We start from the raw sequence: 26,009 nt of genomic DNA on the forward strand, positions 1-26,009 counted from the left end.
TAAACTTTTTATATATATCAATGCATAATTAAAATGTAAGTACTCTGATAAAAAGAGTATAAAAATCGAGTGACTCTAGACCGTTTAATCTGTATTAAACACAGCTCATTATTTCCATTCGGGACGAAACAAAGGATTGGCTTAGGCGACTGTCACTCTCTCGCAACCATGGCAACCACCCTTTTGCCACACAGGATCTGCCCATATGCGCGCGCACCCGTTTGATTTGAGGAATTCAAGAGGCACGGAACCTAGGAATAGCAAAACAATGGCAGAGAAAGAGCAATCAAAAATTCACATTACCGGCATATGCAGTTAGCGAAGGCAAACAAGGCAAAAAAGGAAGACAGTACTAGAAAAGGTAATGAACAAAAAGTCTTTGAATAAAACACGTGTCAATATCCTCGGACCCTAGTTGCACGGCCTCTTGCACGACCTCCTCTGCTTCGCCCTCGACCCCGGACCTGTCCTCGAGCTGACGATGCGGTACTTGTCTCTGGAGTGTAGTCCTCATCAGAGTCAACAATGCTTTCATCATGGAAACTCTTACATGCAGAACACCGTATATGTTATGAATCTTACACAAAATTCATCTTCATCACAGTGTGAATGATGGTAATGGAAAAACGTGTATCATGCAACCTGTTTTTAGCTTTGCCTTATAGATAACTAGCTCGTTAGCGAATCAAAAAATATATATTTTAAACTTTACCAATATCAATATGCTAGCTTGATAGTGAGTACTAAAATACATCTTATTTGTTTATCTTTATAATGATAAAGTTAGATTTTTTTTATTACATGTGATTCTGACATGATGTCACTACATGCAATGCGCTCCTTCCTCTCCGCTCGTCTCAGGTAAATAATGCGTCTTCCAGTTCAGCGGTCGGAGTCGCGCGTTCATGTGTTTTGGGGGCGTGGCTTTGGAAGGAGCCCAGAAGGGAGGGGGTGGAGTGAATGGAAATAATGAGCTGTCTTTAAAACAGTCGTGAGAGGTCTACAGACACTCGATTTTTATACTTTCTTTTTCAGAGTACTTACATTTTAATTATGTTTTGATATATAAATAAAGTTTAAACAAATTTGGAAAATAAGTTTTTTATAAAAATCCTACCTACAATACCTTTAAAGCAGAGGCTCTGTTCTTTATGTTCAGATATTCATACAACAAAATATTCTGGGGGCCATAGAAGTTTTGTGAAAATTATCAACTTACACTAGTAGGGAAAGAGTTTTTAGTTGGTGTTTTTAATAGTGTTGAGTTTTTAGTTGGTGTTTTTAATATATATATATATTTTTTTAATTTTCCTCTTTTTCCCTTTAACGGTTGCATTTTTGTTTTTATTATTTAGTCATCATTATTATTGTTATTATTTTTCCTTATTATTTGCTCTTCTTTTTCATAATTTAATTTTTTATCTGCTGTATTTTTAGTTGTGGAATTTAAAAATTATAATAATAATAATTCTTATTTCCTCATTTTTTTTTTATTTATTTATTTATCTCGTTTTAATTTTTTCTGTTACTCTTTGAAATAGACAGGGTTTAACGGGATTGATTAGATACCATAAACACAGTGCTATTAGGCTAATGTATTGGATTAACATGCACCCCTGAAAGTCATTTAAATAGTCAAATTTGATTTCATGTTGTCTTTTTCTATCATTCGCCCTCCTCTCCACACTGTTAAGACTATCTAATCTACAATTGCAGTACTCTGTTCGATTTTTCATCAAGAGCAACACAATAGCATGTTCTATTAGACCGTAACTTTATTAGGCTCGAAGTTCATTACAAAGGAGTTCAGCAGCCAGTGGATCCATTAGAGCAGAAGTCAATCACAGCACCAGTCAGTCCATTAGATCCTTCACTCATTACACCATCACAGTGCGACCCTATTCCTGTTAGTAACAGCAGTGGCTTGACATGGTGTTTTGTCAGTCATTGTTGTTGTTTAGTGATGCACACACTTTTTTCCCCGGTAATACAAGAATGAATGGCCTGTTTGCTCAGACTTTGGGGTCATTCACATAGAATGCATTTCTGCGCTGCTTTTCCATTGGTTTTCTATGCAAACGCACGTTAGACGCATTGTGTAAACCGACCCTTAACCGTCACTCTTACCCAAGTGTTTATACTAAGCACTTTGTGATAGTTTCTGGCAAAAATGGACTGAAATTCAAGCACATTGTTTCTATGAGTACTGTTTCTATCAGACACGCTTTCAGTTTCTGACATACTCCACGTGCTTGAGTCTGCCGACAACAGGACAAATGGAAGAGTCAATAGAAGCGTAAAGGAGTGTTCACTTTGACACGTCCAGTTTAAACAGCTTGTTTGTGTCTCTGTACAAACTTCAGAAAGATACCAGCATCAGGAACAAGTGGATTGTTTATTTTTAATGGCGTCCTGGATTGTGTCGGAGGATTTGTTCAGAAAATTTGACTGCAGATCGTATTGTAAATGAGGCACAGTGATGGAGAGTTTGCAAATAAACTTTTGTTGAAAGATGAAGCAGCCCAACTGTATTGGATCTGACAGCAGCTACATCACAAATTGTAAGTAAATGACACTGTAAAAAAAAAAGAAAAAAGAAGTTGAGCAACTTATCACATTCAATTTCAAGTTAACTCAACTAATTAAGTCCAATTACAGTCAACTTAAAAAAAAAAATCTTCTCCTAATGAGTAACAGAAGTCTTTTGAACTTGAAAATTCTTGTCAAGGCAACTATAGAATGTTTAGGAGTGCAAGCAGCTACTTTGTTTTTTATCTCAAAGTTTTCTTTTAAATATTTTATTTCAGTTAACTTATTCATTTTATTTCAGATAACAAATGTTTTAGTTAAAGGGATAGTTAATGCAAAAATGAAAATTCTGTCATCATTTACTCGCCCTCGAGTTGTTCCAAACCTGTATGAGTTTCTTTCTTCTGCTGAACACAAAAGAAGATATTTTGAAGAATGTCAGTAACCAGACAGTTGATGGCCCCCAATGACTTCCATAGTATGAAAAGAATATTATGGAAGTTAATAGGGTCCATCAACTGTCTGGTTACCCATATTCTTCAAAATATCTTCTTTTGTTTTTCAGCAGAAGAAAGAAACTCATACAGGTTTGGATCAACATGAGGGTGAGTAAATGATGACATTGTCCTGTGTCAAGGTTAGCCAAGGGCCTCTGATGTTTGGATCTTTTGTGTTGTCTGACAGCACAGAGGTCCGTTTGGGGCCTTAGGCCTTTAGTAGATCCTATCCATATACACAGGCACAATTGTTTCTTTAAAGGGTTGGTTAGCTGTTTATTTTGAAGGTTTTTGGACAAAGGGTGATTTTTAAGTGCCTTTTTTTTTTTTTTTTTTTACAATGGTTTATGTGTTGAGTCTGTGTAATCACCTTAAAGAAGCACCAGCACACAATTTCTGCTTTTTTATCATCCAGCGAGCACCTCTTCAGCGTGATTGCAGCCATTGAAACGTGGCAGATGCTTTTAGCCAAGGCAGAGAGCTAATAGTGGGGCTCTGATACAACACAGCAGTTTCCTGATTTTCTTCGAATCGCTTTGAAAAATATAATGTCTGTACAGCAATGACACATGTGGACTTTATTATAGTGATTTTCCTTTTCAAAAAAATAAAAATAAAATAAAATAATACTTGTGGTGGTACATCATACATATGGTACTGACTGGTTACTTACACAATGTCAGAAACACATTTTTGTTTGAGGTGCAGTATTATAATGGCATTATTCAGATGTATGACCTTGTACAATACAAATTGCTTTCTATCTTAAAATTAACCATTTGAAAATCATGCTTTCCCCCGTTATGGTTGAATCACGGAAGCTACACCAGTTACTTATTATTTTATACATGTATCAGACAGAGAGAAACAGGCACAGCAGAATAAGGCTATAGGTGAGGAGGCCTTCATTCCATTTTACATTTACATTTATATTTATGCATTTGGCAGACGCTTTTATCCAAAGCGACTTACATTGCATTTCAAGGTACACATTTACATTCTTATCATTCCAGATTTCTCTGTTCTCCATTTCTCTATTCTCTCACCCCATCATGCCAGCTGTAAATGGTTTATCTGGGTTTCTCCTTCCTTACCCCCTCATCTCTATGTTTCAGTCAGTAGAGTAAGGATTGAGCTTATATACACCACTCTGGGACTTACAACTTCCTTGTAAGGTAGAAAAACATGTTAAAAATGGAACGTGTACCTCATGCTTACACATGGTACAATCCAATTTCCCTCTGTGTATACATTAGTGGTACATTTGCATCAGTTGAAACATTCCCTTCCTTGTAAAGAACATGCCAACTGAAGTATCATCATTAGTGGAACATCTCTGATCAGTGAACGTTACATTGCACACATACTTATATGCAAAATATAGGTCATCCCCTATCTCTCATCAGCACACATGTACAAACATACTGACTCATAAAATATATTATGAAATTATTATGAAAATTAATAAAGAAAAATAATACTAAAAAACAACATTAAACAGTACATTTTTAGTCTTCATTTATATTGCTACCAAAAAGAGGGATTGAACTTGAAGTTGAAAAGTTGACATTCCTCAAAACGTCTCTCTTCTTCCACATAGCAGTATTTTCTTTGCAATAAGTGTAAATAGTAGTTAAATGCTATTTAAAGCCTACTCATAAATAGTGTCAGATACTATTTACACATCAGTGTTGTTGTACATTAAACGCTATGCAATAATAACAGTGTAAATTATTATATTTACTAAAATTATTAAATGGATGCCCTCCCTACGCCTAACCCTAACCGTTAAACACTTTATTATTAAACACGTTAGACACTTTATTCCTACTTTTCGAATATTTTCTTCATTTTTGTTGAAAATAAATGTTATTTTGTCTGGCCCAATCAGACTTCAGTGAGCGGGGTTAGTGTAAATAGCCTCTGCTGACAAGGTTTTCCATTTAAAAACGTGTCTCTGCGTTTTTAACAGCAAAACGTGTTCTGTGTGAACCAGCCCTAATACTCTACACTGTAAATAGTTATGTAACTGCATCCGAATTGATGTATTTGTGGTCAGTATCTGCTGATATTGTTCAGACAGCTTTAGATGAGTTTATTAGGATGCGGTTTGCACTTTGAACGGGCCACTTTGTCACAGTACCATCTGTTTGCTTTGTTAATGTTTCTGTGTGCCACTTCTCTCCATTGTGTTATTCATTTATATCTGCTGTTCCTGAATAAGTAACGATGTGAAGCCTGGCTGGTCGTCTGGACCTATCTGTTTTTATCTTCTATGTGTGCATGTCATGAGCAGTGTATAGAATGTTGGGTGACAGTTTAGAAACATTAGTGAATATGTGTGTGTGTTTTAACATTCAGAGCCAGAGCTTAATTTGAGGCACTGCAACAGTTTGTTCTCTCTCTCTTTCTGGCTCTCTTTCTGTTCCAAAATGCAACTGAATTATATATTGGTTTCCGTTAAGCACAAAGTCAGAGTAATAATTGAATGCATGAGTCATAAAGGTGCCACTTGGCCTCACTGCCTTCAATCATCAGTGTGTGTGAGAGAGTTTGTGTTCAGTGTCTGCGAAAGATTTCTATACTGACGTTCATATTAAGCGCTCTGAACCTCAAATAATGTCAGTGTGTTTAAGATGCCTCTACTTTGTTATCTATGGAGTGTTACACTCAATGTTTTCACAGACCGTCTGATGAATATAGATACGTTCCTGGTTCTCCAGACAAGCAGTTTTAGGGGTGCTAAGCAGCGCTGCATTTTTAATGATCTGATGAGCATTATGCATGTTAATTGAATGTATTATAAAGTGATGCCTGTGGTTTATGGTGAATAAATATGCATTGGCCTTATTAAGTAATGGACAAATGAGTTTCAACATAATTTAATGTGTTACAGGTTGTTGAAAACACATGCTTAAGCGTATAATGCAAAACTTAAAATAAATGTCAAAAATATTTAAAGTGCCCCTATTATGCTTTTTAAAAAAAATATATTATCTTTCATTCAGTGTGTAATACAGCTGTTTGTGAATGCAAAGTTTTAAAGATCAGCGTGCACAACAAATAAAGTTATTGCCTCCTAAAAGACAGAACTGATTCTGAACCGCCGAGTCGTCAGCAGTTCCAGTCTCACTTCCTGTTACAAACCTATGTAAATTTGCATAATAGCAGCCTATGGTCTTCATTGGCTGCCCATGAACAACATCTACTTTGACCCGCCCTCAAACACTGTAGCTGTAGCTGAGGCTAGAAGAGTTTGGTTCATGAAGTCAACATGTCAAGAAGAAGATGCAAATCCACTTTGCAAAAGAATGAGGATTCTGGCTCATATTGATAGAGTAAAACCGGCACCATTGTTACTTTTCGTATCACTGTGTATAAAGTGCTGAGGAAGACTCCGGAGCTGAAATTCAGATATGGTAATAGGAGTTTTATTTCTGATGCTCAATGTAAGTGGTAGAACAATCACAACAGACTGGGCCACCTGGCCAATCAGAGCAGAGTAGGTTTGCGGAAAGGAGGGGTTTAGAGAGAACGAGTCTTCGAACAACCCATTTTCAGACTTTGAGAAATGAGGTGATGTGCAATGTAGGATATAAAAGTGTTTTTTTTTAAACTTGGATGCTTGTAAACATATTGTAGGAAATGCATAATACGGGCACTTTAAATAATCATCAGTGGCGGGTCAATGGGGTCTTATTAGAGCAGAATCAATGATCTATCATAATCTGTGTCAAATCCTGATTGTTTGTTTGTAAGCAATAATTGATTGCACAGAAAAATAGTCTATTGCACCTCATGATTCCAAGGTCCAGTCTGATTGATTGAGATTATGTAGTTTCTCAAATAACTGATCTACTGTTTTCAGTGTTTTTGTGATTTTTGAGGGAATGTGTAGAATAAGACTTTAATTTCATAAATATTGTGCATGTCTCATTTTCACTTACGGACTAAGCGTAATGCCGATAGTCTAAAGTCCAGAACCAGAAGTGTTAGCAAAACCCAGGGAAAGAGCATGTCACCGTTCCACTAAACTCTGCTGTGTTTTGTGTGTGTCTGCAGGCACGCTCAATGTTCTGATGAGGGTGAAGAGCATCGCCACTGTGGATTCTGCTGTCTGGACCCTCTCCGGACACCAGGGGCCTGAATGGAGGAAGGCGGATGCTGAGCTCTATCCCAGCGGACCATTCCAGGTATGACTGTGTACTGTATACGTGCAGGTGTGGGCATGAAAGTTTGTCTGTGTGCAAGTGTGTTTTCTCCTGATCTCTCTCTGTGTGTGTGTATGGCCTTTGTTAACCATACGTTATGGTTACAAAATATCAAATATTTACGATATATATATAATATATTTTAAAGCAACATTATTTAGTTAACATGAACCAAAAATTCTAAAGCCTTTATTAATCTCAATTAATTATAATTTCAAAATTTAGTAATACATTATTAAAATCAAAAGTTGTCTCTGTAAACACTACAAAGTAACATAACTGTAGCACAAGACAATGACCTGATGGAACCAAGGGCTTAAATACACTGAGGATGTTAATCAACAGAACAGGAAACAGGTGAGAACTAATTAGAAACCATGACAACTAATAAATGACTCGAACACAGGCAAATACATAGAATGACAACTGATGTTGTGTCTGAAATTGCCCCCTATACCCTTAAATAAGGCACTATTTGAGGGAACTGCCCTTTATAGTGGTGTCCAAAATAATAGTGGATGTTATCAAGTGAAATTCAAGTAAATTAATTGACGTTTATATATATATATATATATATATATATATATATATATATATATATATATATATATATATATATATATATATATATATATTTATTTATTTATTTTGCTTGTTTCATGCAGTCCTAGTTGGCAGGTGTGATATATCTATATGTGTCACTGTCAGTGTTTGTGTGTGGTTAGAGGGTCTATGGAGGGATGATTGAGGAAGCGCTGAGTCGTGCTCTACCGCTCTCCTCTGGACCCGTGTTTCTGCTGAGTTGAGCTCTCACCACAACAGCTGCGAAAACCAGGAGACGTTTTAGGGCACATCACAGAGGAGAAAAGGTGCTGGAGGGAGAAAATGACAAATTGAAAGAGCTGAAGAGCAGGGCTGAAAAAAAGCAGATTTATACTGTGAAGAAAACTGAGAGAGAAGGGCAGAAAAAGATGAACACCTCATGCAATAGGGAAGGAAATGAAGACAGATAATTCAGGAGAAAAAATAGAGTTTAGAGGTAAATGGGACACACTTAAGCTTGGGCTCATTGGTCCTGTCAGATTATTTTAATGTCTCGTTGAGCTACCCTCATTCTTTATACACTACTGCTTAAAGACAACAAGAAATTGCGTTTGCAGAGCATTTGACTTCTATAATGTGACAAATTTCCGGGTGAAGCTGAATATTCAGTGGGAAACAATGTAGGACAGGGCTTGAGTTTATCCTTAGGGACTTAATTGGTTCAGGAAATATAGGCTGTGCTATTATTTATTAATTTTGTTTTGCCTCACCCACGTGGATTACAACAGTGGGGGAAAAAAAGTTGTTTCATAGGTGGAGAAAATGATTAATTAAAATTTAAAATTATAAAATGTTTTAAATAATGTGAACTAATGAATCAGTAACAATAAGACCATGAACAAGTCTAACTATACAAACTAACTATTTACTTTCTTAATTTACATTTCCAGTCTTATTGTGCACATTTTCCGGTGGAGGTTATTCTAACTAAAAACAATATAAAATGCAATAAGTTGTTCTGTCTCTGAATTCATCTGATGTCACAAATCCTCCATTCTAGTATGTAATTCCTACATTTTTATAATGAATACTCTTTCTGATTCAACATTCTGATTCAGATTTTATATATATATATATATATATATATATATATATATATATATATATATTGGCCAAATCTGTCCACCTCTCACTTTTCACTAGCTGTCTAAATGGGAAAAACTGTTCACGGATATTTTCCTTCTTTTTCCTCGCAGGCTCTCAGTTAATATTTTGAAAAGCCCCTTTTTAGTGTCTCTCCTCTTTCTGTACTCTTTCATTTCCCCCAGTAATGCAGCGTATTTGACACTTGAAGAGGTAAACAGATCCTCACCTCTCCTCTGTTTTTCACCCAGGCCCTAGTTGGCCTCCATCAATCGATGCTAAAGACCAATCCAGGCGTTCCTGGACAGTAGGAGTTGACAAGTCCGGCAGACAGCCGTATTTCTCTGCTGTCTGTTTGTTTGCTCTCTCTCTCCTCACCTCCTCTTTGTTCTTCCACTTCCACTGCCGTGTGACTGCGGAGGCTTGCCGAGATGAATTAGCATCATTTTCCCACAGAATCTCAGAGAAAAGGGAAGTGCGTCTTTGCATCGTTGCATGAGGCGTCTCACCCATTACTAAGCCTGATGGATCAAGCAGAATCACAAAAGCGTTACTTTATCCAAAAGCTTTACTCGACTGTGTGAATCCATTACATGTGCTAGCCGAGGGGTTTTAACAGAGATCTAATGGACCTCACAGCATTAGAAGAGCTCTGAGAGATGTTGCTAAACAAGGTTGGGATTTGAGAACTGGTTCTTAATTAATATATAAGGTACAACGGGGTTAAATGCGCACCGGGGGTAAAAGGCGGCATTCATTTTTATTTTCCTCTAAACCACTAGATTGCACAAAAACTTGCCGCAGCATTTTCCAAAACTTCTGCTTTTCAAAATGCACGTGGAAATTTGGCTGATCCATGATGCAATCGCAGGCAGCAGCGCAAAGTTGATTCTGTTGTAGGGAGGGATATGGGATGAAACTACAAAAAGACATTTGTTTTGAAGAATTGTTCATTCTGAAAACACAAAATGACTTATTGTATTATGAACAGACTTATATTGTATTATGTTGCAAATATTGTTTGAACGCTGTATCCAATAAAATATATGGGAAAAAAAACAAAACAGCTGGCTGACTTATAAATGTGTTGAAATATTAATTCATAATATTAAGTTGGCTGTCCTCCTTAGAGATAATCACCATATTTATAATGAAACCATCATATTTAAAAATATGATATTAATCATATCATATAATAAAATATCATATTTATTGTGACTACTGTAAAACTATATTAAATTATCATGGGATGTCACTCAATGCTTTCAGAATCTGTACTTTTTTAAATAATTTTGTTTCTGTATTTTTAAAAATGAACTTATTTTAATGACAGTAAATTTATTGAACAAAAATTAATTTACCAAAAGTAGTAAACATTTTGCTAAAAAGGATTGTTTGAACAAGTATTAAGACATATTAAAACATATTATTTTAGCTCAATTATTTGTATCAATTCTTTGTGCCTTTTGCCCCATGCTTGCCACCTCAGACATTTATAGGATTTTTAAACAAAACAAACCACTTTTATGATTTTTTTTAACACAAAATCTGATAATCAATGTAAAAAAAAAATATATATATATATTTTTTCTGCAATCATACACTTGCAGTAGTGAAAAGCACATTTTTCTTAAGGTGTGCCTGTATACATTCAGTTCATTTTACACTGAATAATTTTCATAATTGTCAAATATAATTTTAAACAAATTTACAAAAAGGCATTGCAATGTCGTAACATCTATGTGCAACCTCTTTTCAATATAAAAAACACTCAGAGCAATCACTAAAACATTATCATAACACGCCACTCAAGTCCGTTGCAGACACAGTGTGTGTCTTTTGATTTTTTTATGTCTTCTCATTGATCAACATCCACATGTTCTTAATGTAAAACAACAGTTGTGTGGATGAAAGGCTGGACCTGGTCCACTGAGAGAATAATTTTACACACGGGATCTCTTTTCGGGATCTCGTTACTTTTTAATTCCATTTTATAGAAGATAAAAGACGCCGTAATCTTGAACGGCATGGGAACGCACAGTCCGTTTAAAGTCTGGAAGATTACAGCCATGGTCAAATCTGATGTGACTGGATGAGAAGCTCTGCTGATTATTACAGTATTCTACTTTCTTATATAAAATTAGTCCAATCTGCGTAGGTCTTTTTCCAAATAGTTTTTAACCTTGTAGGACTAACACTGAATGATCAGCATATTGGAAATTCAAGGCTAGAAAAACTGAGTGTGTTTTTTGTATGCATGTTCTTACATTCATAAACTCTGGGAATGTGAGGTACGGCTCTGGCTTTGTGTTCCTCTGGTGTATGTTTGATCGCTCCCCATCCATGACATGGACTTAAATGGCAGTTAAGACCAGTTGGTGTTGTACGTGTAAATGCCCAGTGTAGCTGTTCTCTTTTATAGAGCTCTTAAATGCCACCTGCCTGCTATTGGGCTGTTTAACACAACTATAAATGCTTACTACCACAGTCTCAGTGGAATACAGTTAGTTTAAATACATTTTAAGCTTTATATCCTGCAGTTCCTTAGTATTTTTGTTGTTTACATTGTTTAGTTTACGTGATCATATTGCTTACCCGTGATGGCCACACATGCTAATCGAGGAGAGGTGTGATATTTTTCTAAGTGACTGAACCTATCATTATTATTCATATAATAATATCATATATTATTTTTTATGTTTTCATAAAATGACTTCAGATGACGCAAACTCTGAATCAACATGCACCAATGCTACATTTTTCTAAATGTCATAATCATTTGTTAACAAACAAGTGTTCATTACTTCAATGAGCTTATTGTTTCTGCCTTAAATTATTACATTGTTTACATTAATACATTTTTAGCTAAATGTGATTTGTATATGTACATTTCTGAAATACACAACTTAGTTACCTCTGATAACAGATCACTCTAAATTGTAATGTGGACAGAATTTTCTGTAAAGCTGTCTTGAAACGATGTCTATTGTGAAAAGCGCTATAGAAATAAATGTGAATTGAAATTGAGTTGAATTTAATTTAATGTTTTAAGTCTCTTATGCTCACCAAAGCTGAATTTATTTGATTAGAAATATTATTACAATTTAAAATAATTGTTTTCTATTTCAATATATTTTAACATGTAATTTATTACTGAATTTTCAGCATCATTACTCCAGTCTTCAGTGTCACATGATCCTTCAGAAATCATTCTAATATGATGATTTTGCTGCTCAAGAAACATTTCTGATTATTATCAATGCTGAATACAGTTGTGCTGCTTTTTCACAGTTTTGTGGAAAGTGTGATATTTATTTTCCAGGATTATTTTGATGAACAGAAAGTCCAAAAGAACAGCATGTATTATAAATAGAAATCTTTTGTAAAATTCTAATGTCTCTACTGTCACATTTTATCAATTAAATGCACCCTTGCTGAATAAAAGTATTAATTTCTTAGAAAGGTGGAACCGGAGCCATGTCTAGAGACATAGAGACTTGAGGGTGGGCTCTTTATACTTACAGCAGGGAACCGCCTAGTAACCATCCAGAACACCCTAGCAACTGCAATACCAATGTACTAAAAACCACCCGCAACGCTCTAGCATCTTGGTAGCAACTTTTTCACGGGCAAACACCACTGTGTCAAAACCTATTCTTAAGTTTACAGTTTACACATCTCTTAAGGCCTTTTCCGTGTCTTAATGGAAAAGGTCACCGCAGGCAGAGACGTTTCATGCGGCCGTGTGAAAGATGCCAACAGGGAAACAAGATGACAAAAGCGCAGGAGCTTTACAAAGGAGGAGTTCAGGGAGCGAGGGAGGGCTGGTAATTAGCTTTGCTTAATTATGATTTTCTGAAAAGATTGAGAGAGGAGCAGAGAAAAGCGTCCGTTTTCACACAGCCCTTTAAGCTCTTTCCTCATCATCTCTTCTTTTCTCTTTATCCTCTTTATCGCTTGCTGGTTTCTCCGCTGATGCTCTCAGCTCTTTGTCGTGTTTGTTATCCATTAACCTCTCCTCTCTGTGCGCTCGAAATTTCCCATCAGCCTCACCTCTCGCCTCTCTGCTAGCGCTACTCTCCATAGTGATTGGTTGATGAAATTCACCGGACCTCGAGTCTCCATTACAGCAAAATCACAGGCTTCAGCAAATGTCCTGGAACGTTCTGTTCCTTCCTTCCACTTTCAGTGGAGTACTGTATTTATTTACCCCAAAAATGCATGTTTTTCCCCTGGGAGAGAAAAAAAAAATGAATATTTCAATTGTTTATTTCAGACAGCAATGGGAATTAATGGAGGGAAAAGGATCTTCTGCAGAGATCTTCACAATGTCTCAAACTATGCTCAGATTATAGTCTGAAATCAAGAGTCAAAAGTTTTTAAAATGAGCTCAAATATGTCTGGCCAAAGTCTGTCAAGTTATTCTGTCAAAAATTATTTTTTCATTATTCCCTCGACGTAACAGTCCCACTTTCAAGTACTTCACACTTTTTCCAGCACTTCAAAGCTGAAAAGTCTGAATATTATACAATTTAAATATTATTTTTAATGTGATGACCACATTTTTTTTATTTATTCATCCTTAAGATTTTCCTGTTTTGTAAAACGAAGGGCCAGATTTACTAAACAGGGCAAATTAGCAGGAATTGCGAATTAGCGCAATTCCAAAATAGCGCTGATGGGAGTGGAAAGTTCTACATTAAAGAACACAGACGCAGATCATTTCCACAATCTACCAAGAGCAGCGCTAGTTAGCGTCTGGTTTATGACATGCTTTTTTGGGGCGGTAAATAACGGTGCAAATACCAGTACATTGACTAGGTCAAACCTTAGTAAATCACATTGCATGATTCATTTAAATACTCTTCTCTCGTACATTGTGCGCCTGAAAGGGAAACTACAAATGCATATGCAATAAAGTCAGCCGCAAAAATAACCCTGTCCATGCCTTTTTAGCGCTAATTTGCTTGCTAAGTTTTTTAACGCCAAAAGAGGGTTTGCGCTGGCACAAGCTGTTAGTAAATCTGGCCCTAAAAGTTTTGCGATGTAGGAACATCGAAAACTAACTTTTTTTTTATTTTTTATAAAAAGACATTAAATTAGTGAAAGCAATCACAATTATAAAATGTTTTCATCTTTTGTATGTAGGTAAAGTCACAAAGTCTCATGAAAAACAAAAACTTTTCTTCAAATTGCGAATGAAATTAGACGGCCGTCCGTTCATCGGAATCTCATTGCGTGCAAAAAAACATTTTAATCAATGATTCTGTCAAAACTGCATAATGAATTATTTATTTACATTGTGTCTCCACTTTGTTTGTTTGTTCATTCAGCGTTTTGAGAGATACTGAGCAGATTCTCTTACACACCTCTGATTGGTCATAATCACAGAAATCCCTGTGATTGGCTGCAAAACTCAACGCTGAAAAATCACATTCAGCGCATTGAACTTACATGACACGAAAATAACAACCAGATCACTTTAATTTACTTTTTTTATTTTTTTAGTTAACAATACAAATTATATATTACTCATAGTATTATAACACTTATTAATCCTGCAATAAAAATATATTACTTGTGCTAATTGGTTGTGCTGCTTAATATTTTTGTGGAAACCATGAATCTTTTTTATAATTAGAATTTTTCTTTGATAAATAGAAAAATCAAAAGAACAACATTTTTGTTTTAAATCATTTGTAAGAATCTAAAAGTCTTCACTTTCCCGTGCAATCAGTTTAATTCATTCTCAGTATTTTAAACAGTTCTTTCAGTTCTTCCAGCAAAGTTTTTTATTTATTTTTTTTGTTAATGAATGACATTTTTTTTTATTTTTCTGGTACTTTTTGACATCTCCTGGGTCACTGAAAAGAGCAGCATTGATATTCTGTGTAACTTCACTATTTTATGCTCCACGAAACGTATAATGACTGAACTGTTATTCACCTCCATCTCTCCTGCTCCTCTCTTTCCTCACACAATAATGAACACTGGAGAGGCTTCTGTATGCCTACGCCTCTCAGACGGCGCACATAATTGTTTCTCTCTGTCTCCGCTGGCATCTGAGCTCCGGTGTGAGAGGTGAATGGTCTGTCATACCCTTAATGAGCTCAACCCACTAAAGTCAACTGTGCTCGCCATTTGCATTAACGAACAGAGAGAAAACACACAGATCGCCTCGCCTACCAATTACTGTGGCCAGATCTCTTTGTGCAAGTTGTGCGTGTTTTTGTGCGTGCCCTCTGATCGTGTTTATGCATGACCTTGTGATTCTGCAAGTGAAAATTGTTTGTATGAGCATGTGTGTGTGTGTGTGTGTGTTTGAGGGTGGGTGGTAGTAATGCATGAATATATATTCAGGTGAGCAGGAAAGCTCATGGAGTGCTGCTCGACATTGGCCTAATGATGGTGTGTGTCACCGCCGTCCACTGTGGTCAATTAGCACAGACAGAGAGACTGTTTTACACACACAAGGCAAATCAAATGACCTATCTGCCCTTCATCCCTTGATCCCGTTCAGCCTCTGTTATTTATTCAGAGGAGCCACTCGTTCATTTGTGTTCATTTGCTTCAGGTGTGTCTGTGTGTTGTGTTGATGAACGCACAGGGTTTAAGAGTGTGTAAAGTGTGCTATCTTCACCTGGGGTCAAGTATGTGAACCGATAAAGTGGGTACATGTGTGATCTAAAAACAACAACAACAACTCAGGCTCATTGGAAATACAATAAGTGGCTACATTTCAGCTAAAATGCAAAAACATTTATACCAAGGCTCCATAAAATGTTTTTATTTTTCCCTAAATTCCTTTTTATTTTTCCCCCCAAGTTCCATTTGTACTTTTTTTTTTCTGGATTCTGTTTTAATGGTTAAATTACATTTCAGTAATCAAAAGACTTCTCTTTGAAATCAACAACACTTTAACAACAATTTATTAAAAGTAAAAAAAAAATATATATATTTAAAAAACATTAACAATTTATTATTTATTCTTTTTTTTTTTCTTTTTTTTTTTACATCAATTGAAATGTGTGTTGTCTGTGATAATCAAATGAAACCATAAAACATTAACAATTTGATTCATATTTTAAAATGTAATAAAATTTATATTTAACTTTTTTTTTTTGACAAACAAAGTGCTGCACAACACAACAAAGATTTACTTTTTAAATTAAAGCATGAATGGAAAATGGACATATTCCTTAAAAAAAGTTTTACAATGAACAGCTCTTGAGATGAAGTTCATGTCCTCATATAGTCAGATGCTCGAGCATATGTAGCGTATAATAGGATATAGGAGAAGGAAGTTCAACACTCTTATTTCTAAATCTAATCTAAAGTAATTTTTGCTTATTTTTAATTAGATCATTGATGGTCAGCAGCAAAGACATTGGTTGATAAAGTGAGATTAAATACATAAAGTATATTTGTGTAATTTGATATAGTTAATTATAAAAGTTTTGCGTAAAATTCTGAGATTGCATTTTACTGTTTTTATTCATTTTGAGGAATACTGAATGTTTTCGTGTCAAGTGAGATGAGTAAATGCTCATATATTTAGTCTAGAACTAAAATAACCATCATGTTTACACCGTGCACTCCTCACTTTATTTCCCTCAACATGGGGACAGGAGAGCTGTCAGTCAATACATGTGAAACTAGCGTTACTTATTTGAAAAAGTAACTTAGATATTTTGCTGTAAATTGAAAAAGTAATGTGTTACTTTACTAGTTACTTGAAAAAATAATCTGATTACGTAACTCAAGTTATTTGTAATGAGTTACCCCAACACTGATCCAGAGTCACATATTCCTGAAGAAATGTCAAACTGTCTCTCTCTGCTTCAAATCATGCTTTCCTGTAGCTCAAACAGTAGAGCATTTGCGCTTGCGACGTCATGGGTCCCAAGGTCATGGGTTCAATTCCCAGGGAAAGCAAAGAACTGATAAGAATGTAAATGTGTACCTTGAAATGCAATGTAAGTTGCTTTGGATAAAAGCATCTGCCAAATGCACATGTAAATGTCAATGTAATGTTGGAATGATTTATTAGATCAGACCACAATGGCATTTTCTTTGAGGTTTGTAGACTTGTAGACTTTGGTGAGAAAGTTTAATAAAAATTAGGATAAATTGTAAGGATCATAAAAGTTCTGCAAAGCCTAAATCTAAAATAAAGAGCCATTCTGCAAAGTTTCAGAATGTGTAAATTGCTTTAGATCTGCTTCTAAGGGGCCGTGGGCAGATTAAATGTATTCAATCGTTCTGTTCACTTTTGCTCATTTATACATTTCAATTACTTGCACGTTAGTCCACCAGCTGGGGTTTAGAGGTGTGTGTGTGTGCGTGTGTGCGTGTGTGTGTGCGTGTGCGTGTGGGTGGATGGGTGGGGGGTAATTCAGTAAACTTCAGTCAGACTGAGCGTGGATCTGACACAGATCTGATTAGTTCTCTGCAGTGAGCTTCAGAGCTGCAGTAATTAAGCTGTCAGTCAAACGCTGGTCACATGAGGAGCAAATAAACACCAGCACATAATGTGAGAGGAAACTTATGATTATGATTGCATAGGCCAATTAGCAATTCTTTAATCAATTACAAATATTTACGTTTTATGTACTACTGTGTTATAGTATTTTTTTATTTTATTTTATTTTTTATGTGCTTTTTAGTGCAAAAACACTTTAGTATTAAATTGTGAATGGCTTTTAAATTCCAGTTCAATTGTAATTTGTATATACGAATGTAGTATCAATGAAGTGTAGTTCTTAATAATATCTTTCATTTATCAGTATGAATTATCCATAAAATTACACACACAGCATGTCCATTTTGTTCAGACACATTAGATGATATGAACTAATAAATGTTCAAAATTGTTTTTCTCTAATGTTTTATATTTTAGAGAGAGAGAGAGAGAGAGAGAGAGAGAGAGAGAGAGAGAGAGAGATCATAATAGAAAAACACATCATTTCAAACATTTATTAATTAGTCATCTTCTTTACACTAAGTGTTTTTAAATGCTGTATGGTCCAAATAAAATCTGTTTTGATGGCCATGTTAATTGCTTTGACATTAATTTAGATAAATGTCAAAACAGTCACTATATATATAAGTAAATATGAATAATTACTCAAACCATAAATTATTATTTGTGTTTGTCACGAAACTCATTGTTGAAATGAAATTCCTCTGTTGTATTGATTTTTATTTATTTAATTAGTTAAATTATTCTTGGGATTCCAAACTGAATTCCTATTCAACTTCCTGTGGGGTGTGGCCAATTCATTTTAAATTCATACTCAAATATTAAAGTCAGTCAGTTCTTAGGGTATTCTCTCACAATAAAGATTTTGGTGTTGACCTGAGATAACTTCATGTTGGAGTTCAGTTCATGTAAATTTTAACCTTCCCTGCCTGTGATGTCCCAAATTTAAATGCAATCTATAATTCCATTTATTTGGCTTTGTATGTGTGCGTTTGATGGGAATGGGAGAAATGCGACTTGACAAATGTCTGTTTTAATGGACGAGAGTGTCTTTATAGTGGATGGAAAGCTCAAACGTGTTCTCTAACTCACTCTTCTCTTTGTCAGGTGGTGTTCGAAGGTATCCGTGGAAATAGCTTTGAGGGAGACATTGCTATTGATGACGTTTCTGTTACCAAGGGGAAATGCAAACAAAAGGATAGCGTGGACAAAACAGGTCTGTACCATCAGCAACACTTCTACTGCACAGAAAACACCCTCAGTAATGAACAGCATTGTATCTGTTGATGTAGATGTAGGTGATGTAGGTAAAACCACTCAGCATACAGGTCACTTTTTGTTTTAGAGTCTCAAAGCAAAGGAAAATACAAGAACATGAGTGATGAAACAGCACTGTCAACTATCCTTAACCTTATTTACACATCCTTATGTTGTTCCAAGACTTACTTAGTTCTGTTGAATACAAAATTGAAACGTTTTGGTCACTCTTTTGCATACAGTGACAATGAATGGGGACTTTCAAGCTTCAAAAATGGTGAAAATGCACCATAAACATATCATATACAGTAAGTAGTACATATGACTTCTGAAGTCTGATGTCATGCAAATCTTGACATTCACCCGAGCTGTTGTTCATTAGAAAGATTTGTGAATGAAATGTTCTATTGACTTGGCTCTTTTCAAAGATTTGGTTGGTCCAGTTCGCAAAACTGTTGGGATTCATTCATGAATCACACTGACTCAGCAGCTGTTAACCCTGTAAAGCCTGACATATGAAATAATAGTCATAAAGATCTATTTTTTAACAGTTCAGAGATGAACCTTTAGATAAAATCTTTTTTAATTTTTTAAGTTTGTGTTTTTTGTTGAGTATCATATTTGATACATCAGACTTTAATGGCTCATATATTACAATATAGTGAGAATATAGAGCTCAGACTCAAGGAAAAAAAACATCTACATTTTTTCAGAGGCCAAAACTGAGCAAAAATGTGCGGTTGCTCATATTTATATGATCAAAAAGTAAGATGAGATTCTGATAGCTTGTAAATCAATGAGATCTTTAAAGCAATATAGCAGTTTTTATTGTGGAGGTAAAACATAATGCAATGCAATTCAATGATGATTGAGAGATAAGTAATGTTCCTCAAAAGCCTGCGGTTGTCATATTTGATACTCACATTTTAACATGATTTAAAAAAAAAGAAAGAAAGATGAATGGATAATCAAGTAAACCTAAGTTGCTTAATTGTTAATGTTAGAATATTACTAATAATTTAAAATATGTCATTATGTCTACTTTATCAAATTCATTCAATAATTTACAGCAAAAACACACAACCACGACCTGAAAGTGGACAGTGCTTTTTTTCTTTGAGTTTTTAATAATACAGACAGAATATCAAACGAAATGACATGAGGGTGACTCCTATAACTCGATTAGAAAAGGAAGGTTTTAGAAATGAAATGTCAGAAGTGTCCAGACTGTGAGCGTGCAGGAGTGCAGGAGAGATGATTGTTTGTGATGGAAGAACGCACTGGTGGAGGCAGCTGTTGTGGGCCGCAGGGGCTCAGGCACAGGGGCCCGGGGCCCGGGTCTGACAGCCTTGGCTTCTTCTCACCTCGTGCAGCCCTCTGATGGTGTGGCAGGCCTCAGGTCTCCTCCTGAATGCTGATCTTGGCACAGGATGGGTATGAATGCATGCACACAGACAGGAAAAGGCCCAGCGCCAGACTCTGAGAGAGAGAGAGAGAGAGAGACAGGGCAGCTCTCCAAAGCACCATCCCCCTCAATACTCACCCGATGATCTGATAAAATATCATTCTCATTACTGTAATGAAGGAAAATATACCTTACAATTTATGCTATATATGCATGATATGCATGGGCATACTTTTAATAATTAATAATTAGAATAATTAAATGGACATACACTACCATTTAAAAGGTTTGGGTTGGTAAGATTTTTTGGTCACACTTTAGATTAGAGTCCAGTTCTCACTATTAACTATTAACTAAGACTTTTGCCTCAATAAACAACTAATTACCACTTATTTATAGTTAGTTAGGTAGTTGTTAAGTTTAGGTATTGGGTAGGATTAAGGGATGTAGAATATTGTCATGCAGAACAAGGCATTAATATGTGCTTTATAAGTACTAATAAACAGCCAATATCCTAGTAATATACATGCTAATAAACAACTAGTTAATAGTGAGAATTGGACCCTAAACTAAAGTGTCTAAAGTGTTTAAAAAAAATGATATATGCAATATATATATATATATATATAAACACTTTTTATATTTGCTGCTTAAGACACATTTATTATTATTATCAATGTTGAAAACAGTTGTGCTGCCTAATATATATATATATATACACAGACCCTTTCCAAAAAATAACGTTAAACTTCCATATAGATTCAGGGCACACAACTTAAACGATTTAAAGTATTTAGTTGTTTATTTGTACATAATGTGGGCTTCCAGCTCATAAAACCCACGAAAACAGGATTTCAAAAAATTAGAATATTACATGAAATCACACAGTAATTACACAGTGATACCATGGTCATTGAACCAGGTTTTGGTTCTTTTGGCAGTGTGGGCAGGTGCAAATCCTGCTGGAAAATGAAGGAAGTATAGTATGTCCCAAAGCTTGTCTACTCTTCTCCTACACACTCAAAAGTATGTACTTTTTCTTCACAAAAACAGTGCACTTTTAGGGCGTAGTATAAGTAGGCGAATTGAGACGCAGCATTGCTGTGCCCCAGTAAAATTTTCCTGAAAAGTCATGTCTGATGAGGTATAGTTACAGCATATGGATACATCTGAAAATAGGCTCTGTGCCCCTCTTCCTTCACTTTTCCCTGTGGAGTCCTCGACTTCAGTTGCAGTCTGTCAGACAATTTTTCATAAAATGACATTGTTTTCTCTAAAGACATGAAAGTGTCTTCATTCTTTGTTCGCCCACAGCATCACACCAGTCATTTACTGGTAATGTTTCAACTTCTCATACCGGGAAATTGACATTTTTGAAAAGGTTCACACATGATCTCTTAACGGTAATTTAACAGTAAAGACTATATGTGTGAAATGGGCTAATGTTAAGTCTTTACTGTCATTTCTTAATAATTTTATTATCTTCTTGAATAAAAATACAAATTTCTTTCAGGAAAAAAGCCAAATACTGACACCAACTTTTGAACACATTATTGAGTCTACTATTGTGGTATTGTATGTCTATATCACCGAACATTCCTGTATCACTGAATTTGGTTCACACACAAAAAATAAAAATAAAAATCTGGATGTGACTTATAGGGTTGGAAATGTGTTTAATGGTCATGTAAATAATGTCACCGGGGACGTACACAGGAATTTTGAGGGGCAGTTGCTCTGACCTGAAAAAATGAAAATCCCTACATCAATATCCCTATCAATATCCTATCAAGGTTGCGATTGCGAAATGTCAGAGATGACAGGTTTATGATATACAACTTTGTAAGCAATATACAAAATGTATTAACAATATGTTAAAAATGTCACCAAAATACACATGAGAAAAAGGAAAGAGTTCCTCATATTATTGTTTATTGTTTTTTTTTTTATATAATTTTTTTTTTTTTTTTTTTTTATTGTTTTAAATTTGAAAAGAAATAATCTTGATTGAATTGACAGATGGGGAAAAACTCGCTTCTAATAAAAAAAATAAAAAAACGCTTAAATTTCGGGGAAAAATGCGATCCTTTTTTAACCTTTTGGCTTCCCGTACATTCAGTTGTGCTTCTTGCTCGTATTCAGTTCTGATGGTACGTATGGTAACTGGGCAACTACGCATGACTTGTAGTGTGATTGCGTAAAGGGAACAGGAATTCCGGTAGGGAACAGAATCGACTGCTACACCGGTCGCGTGCAGCGCTGCAGCCACGTAAACAGAGTTTGCCCTTCCCCTACTGACTTTCACTTTCGGTGCCCGAATGGAAGTGAATGAGGCTTTGCTATTTTTTTTTTTTATCTAGGCCTACGTGAAATTCTGCATCCATTGTACAATTTATTTATTTATTTTTCCCCCCCTTGGAAGGGCAACGTGAGTCGAGAAGGGCATATGGGCAGTTGCCCGGGCAACCTGAGCAACCCCCCTGTGCACATCCCTGCTCACATTGCAAAAAATTCTTGCTAAAAGTATGGGCTTTATTTTATTTGATAAAAATGCAATTTCTTATTTTTTTGTGATAGATAGATAGATAGATAGATAGAAAGAAAGAAAGAAAGAAAGAAAGAAAGAAAGAAAGAAAGAAAGAAAGAAAGAAAGAGAATATTCCTAAACAAGCTTCCATAATTCCAAAGTGCTGCCAGAGAAGAAATCTAACAGCCACCTCATGTGTTGTGTGAGATGTTCCAAAGCATCCAGTATCAAAACACTCCCTTTATAAGATTCAGTGTCCATGGCAGCGGCTCCTTATCAGCTAAGCTTGAAGATAATACAGACACTCCAGCAGAGACAAGCTCTCCCTGCTACCGGAAGAAAGAATGAAACTTCAACATTTCCCTTTATAGCATTATGCCTACTAAAACTACAGAGACATACTGTAGACAAAACCAATATATATGTAAAATATCAATATAAATGTAAAGTAAAAATGAATATAAGCAAATAAGCATATATGAATATGACTAGATTGTTATATGTGGATGATGAATGGAATAAAAGACTGAAGAGATTGTTAAAGATTGTTAATTTGGCCTTCCTTGTAGAGAGCAAAGATATTCATTGTTACTCTCTTACACTTGTCATATTTCATACCAAAAATCAAGAGAAAGGGAATAAAACATATTTTGTTTAAAGAAAATATTCATATTCTCCATATTTCACCCTGCAGTTCTCATTACCATAATGCTAAATATTTCATTCTTATTAGTGTAATGTAATATTGGGATGTCAAGAGTTCTCATAAAACACAAACATCCCGACGTGTGTGTGCGTGTGCGTGCGTGCGTGTGTGTGTGTGTGTGTTTTGTGTTGAAACCTGTCTGAAAACATTATTTTTGTACTTCTGTTTGGTGGTGCCAGTTGTTAAGAAATTACACAGTTCACTAAATTATCTTAGATTATCTTCATATACATTCAGAAAGGTTTTATCTAATTGTTTCCTTTCCAGTCTAACTGTTTAATTTGCCAGATGTTCTCACACTTCAGAGCCACATCTCAATTCTTTAAGTCACACATCATGCAGTGTAATCTTTTAATAAACAGCTGAATTTAGCATATCAACTTTTTTAAATTAAATAATAGACCAACCTTTAACACTCTTGTGTATGCCACACGATAAACTGTGCATTTTCCTTTTTTATTAGCATTATTTTTATGGTGGATTTACTTTAAATAGGACTGAGACATCTGAAAAGTCACATGTGAAATCTTTCAACACCGCTGATTGGTAGTTGTGTTTAAAGCAAGCGTTTATTTATTTATTTTTTCATCAATGCCAAAAACATTAAAGGTCCCGTATTATGCCCCTTTTCACAAGATGTAAAATAAGTCTCTGATGTCCCCAGAGTGTGTATGTGAAGTTTCAGGTCAAAATACCCAACAGATCATTTTTTACAGCATGTTTAAATTGTCATTTTTTGGGGCTCAGAAAAACACGCTGTTTTAGTGTGTGCCCTTTAAATGCAAATAAGCTGCTGCTGGGCGGCCCAGGGGGAGGAGCTTCATGAGCTCGCGCTCAGTCTCTCAGGCAGTGTTGCCAGATGTATGATAATTATCGTATTTGTACGATAATTTTGACCTCTGTACGATGTACGATCAATAATGGAAAAAATCCTATAATGTACGATAATTTCAGAACTGTGTGACACTTCAAATGATGGTCGTTGTAATCATAGGGTTTCTCATTGACCTAGCTGTGGATTCTATGTCTACCGGGGGAAGAACGTGTAGAGAGAGGGAGCGAGAGACCTTGCGTGTGTGTGCTAGTGTGCCTCACGAAGCGCATGTAAGGACCCAACCAATCAATTGTACGAACCGAACAATAATTAATAAATAACAATTAATAAAGTTTATTGTACATCACACAAAAGATGAAGTGTCAGTTTTACTTCAGAAAATCACGTAAGAGCTGAGTAAACACAGTAAGTTATAAGAAGTGCGCAAGTACATAAACGAATTTCGGTAGAGTTGAGGGAGCATTCCTGTGGGCGGAGGTTAGTCAAAAAACGGTTCTAGGGACGTCATTAAAGAAGGAAGTAGAGGGATGTAGTCCAAACGGCCGTTCGATGTAGGCGACTTCTGTTAAATAAAATATCTCGCTTGGCATTGAACTTTGAGCTTTATAATTTTACAGATATTATTTATGCTCTAACAGCAACATTACACACTAACTAAAGTTTGAAACATGGGATCACGAAGAACGGGACCTTTAACAAAACAATAATTATTCCACAAATTGGAAAATGACCCGAAACCGATTCGCCAACATGCAGGCACCACTGTGCGGCACGCCAAAGCATGTGCACTCCCGCTAGGCATTAGTTTCTCCTGACAGTAATATGTACGGACATTTCCATATACCATTCCACAAGCCTACAGCTCCAGCTTGATATTTTTCCAATTTTAAAGTGTTAAACACCTCAGGAACCTGTCATGGGAAGTGAAAAGAAAAAAAAAAGCTCCATTATTATTTCAAGTTTTAATGTAAGCTTATACCTTAGTCTCTGGAAGCGTACAGCCCTGCTCTCTCCTCTGTACCTGGGTCGGCATGAACACTGGTGTTATATCACACACACACATACAGGGCGAGTGCGGCCCACGCAGTTAAACCTGTTCATGCCGCCCACAGGTGCTGAGCTGTGCTTACACACAGGAAAGTGTATCGTGAGCTGCGTGAGGCGCACCGCAGGGCAGAACAAAAGAGCCAAATTAATGATTAAGATCAATCATTGTGAAAGCTCCCTCACAGAGAGAATATTCCAGCTCTCAACCGCACGGATTGCTGATAGCTGTTGTTTGTTCAGGAAAAGGTGTGTGTGTGTGTGTGTGTGTGTGCTGCTAGCTAGCAGGCTCTGTGTTTGACCCATGAGGCTTTACTGTAGAGGAACTGTGCATTCATCAATGAAACTCTGCTCTTCTTTGATGTTTTCCAGGGTCTTTCCTTGTTATGCAGAAGATTTGGAAGTCTGTTCTGTTTGAGATCCTTTCAACATGATTGATTATTTACTGTACACGATTAATAGGATGGATGCCTAAAAGGATGGGAATAAATTGCTAAAAACTGGCCAATTTTCTCACTTAAAATTTCCAAGCGAGACAAACCAACTAATTCCACAAAACAGAATAAATCACAATAGAGTTCTGCAGGGATGATGTATTTTTGTACAGCAAAATACAGAAATGAGTTAGCATTTTAGCACTTCCGGTTCCATCCTCCTGAAGTCAATGGGTTTTTGAATGGGTTTTGGTTAAATTCCTGAAATAAGGTCTGTGGTTAAGATATTTGGTCTCAAGATATTTTCTCAACATTTTATTCTACGACATAAAATACATCAGTATTATCCTCTTGTGATTTTTAAAGCTTTTACTTGTCTTTTAAGTGTCTTAATGG

General features: G+C 35.7%; 1 protein-coding gene across 1 annotated transcript in view; it reads left to right on the forward strand.

Moving 5' to 3' along the window:
* The window catches only part of mdga1 (MAM domain containing glycosylphosphatidylinositol anchor 1), a 203,208-nt gene that overhangs the window by 168,868 nt on the left and 8,331 nt on the right, over positions 1-26,009 (forward strand). The window contains exons 16-17 of the mRNA XM_084093329.1: positions 7,089-7,219; positions 18,513-18,621. Coding sequence (XP_083949455.1) covers positions 7,089-7,219; positions 18,513-18,621 — 240 coding nt within the window. The remainder of the gene's footprint in view (positions 1-7,088; positions 7,220-18,512; positions 18,622-26,009) is intronic.

Source organism: Abramis brama (assembly GCF_963993115.1).
Source record: "Abramis brama genome assembly, chromosome: 19".
Classification (NCBI taxonomy): domain Eukaryota; kingdom Metazoa; phylum Chordata; class Actinopteri; order Cypriniformes; family Leuciscidae; genus Abramis; species Abramis brama.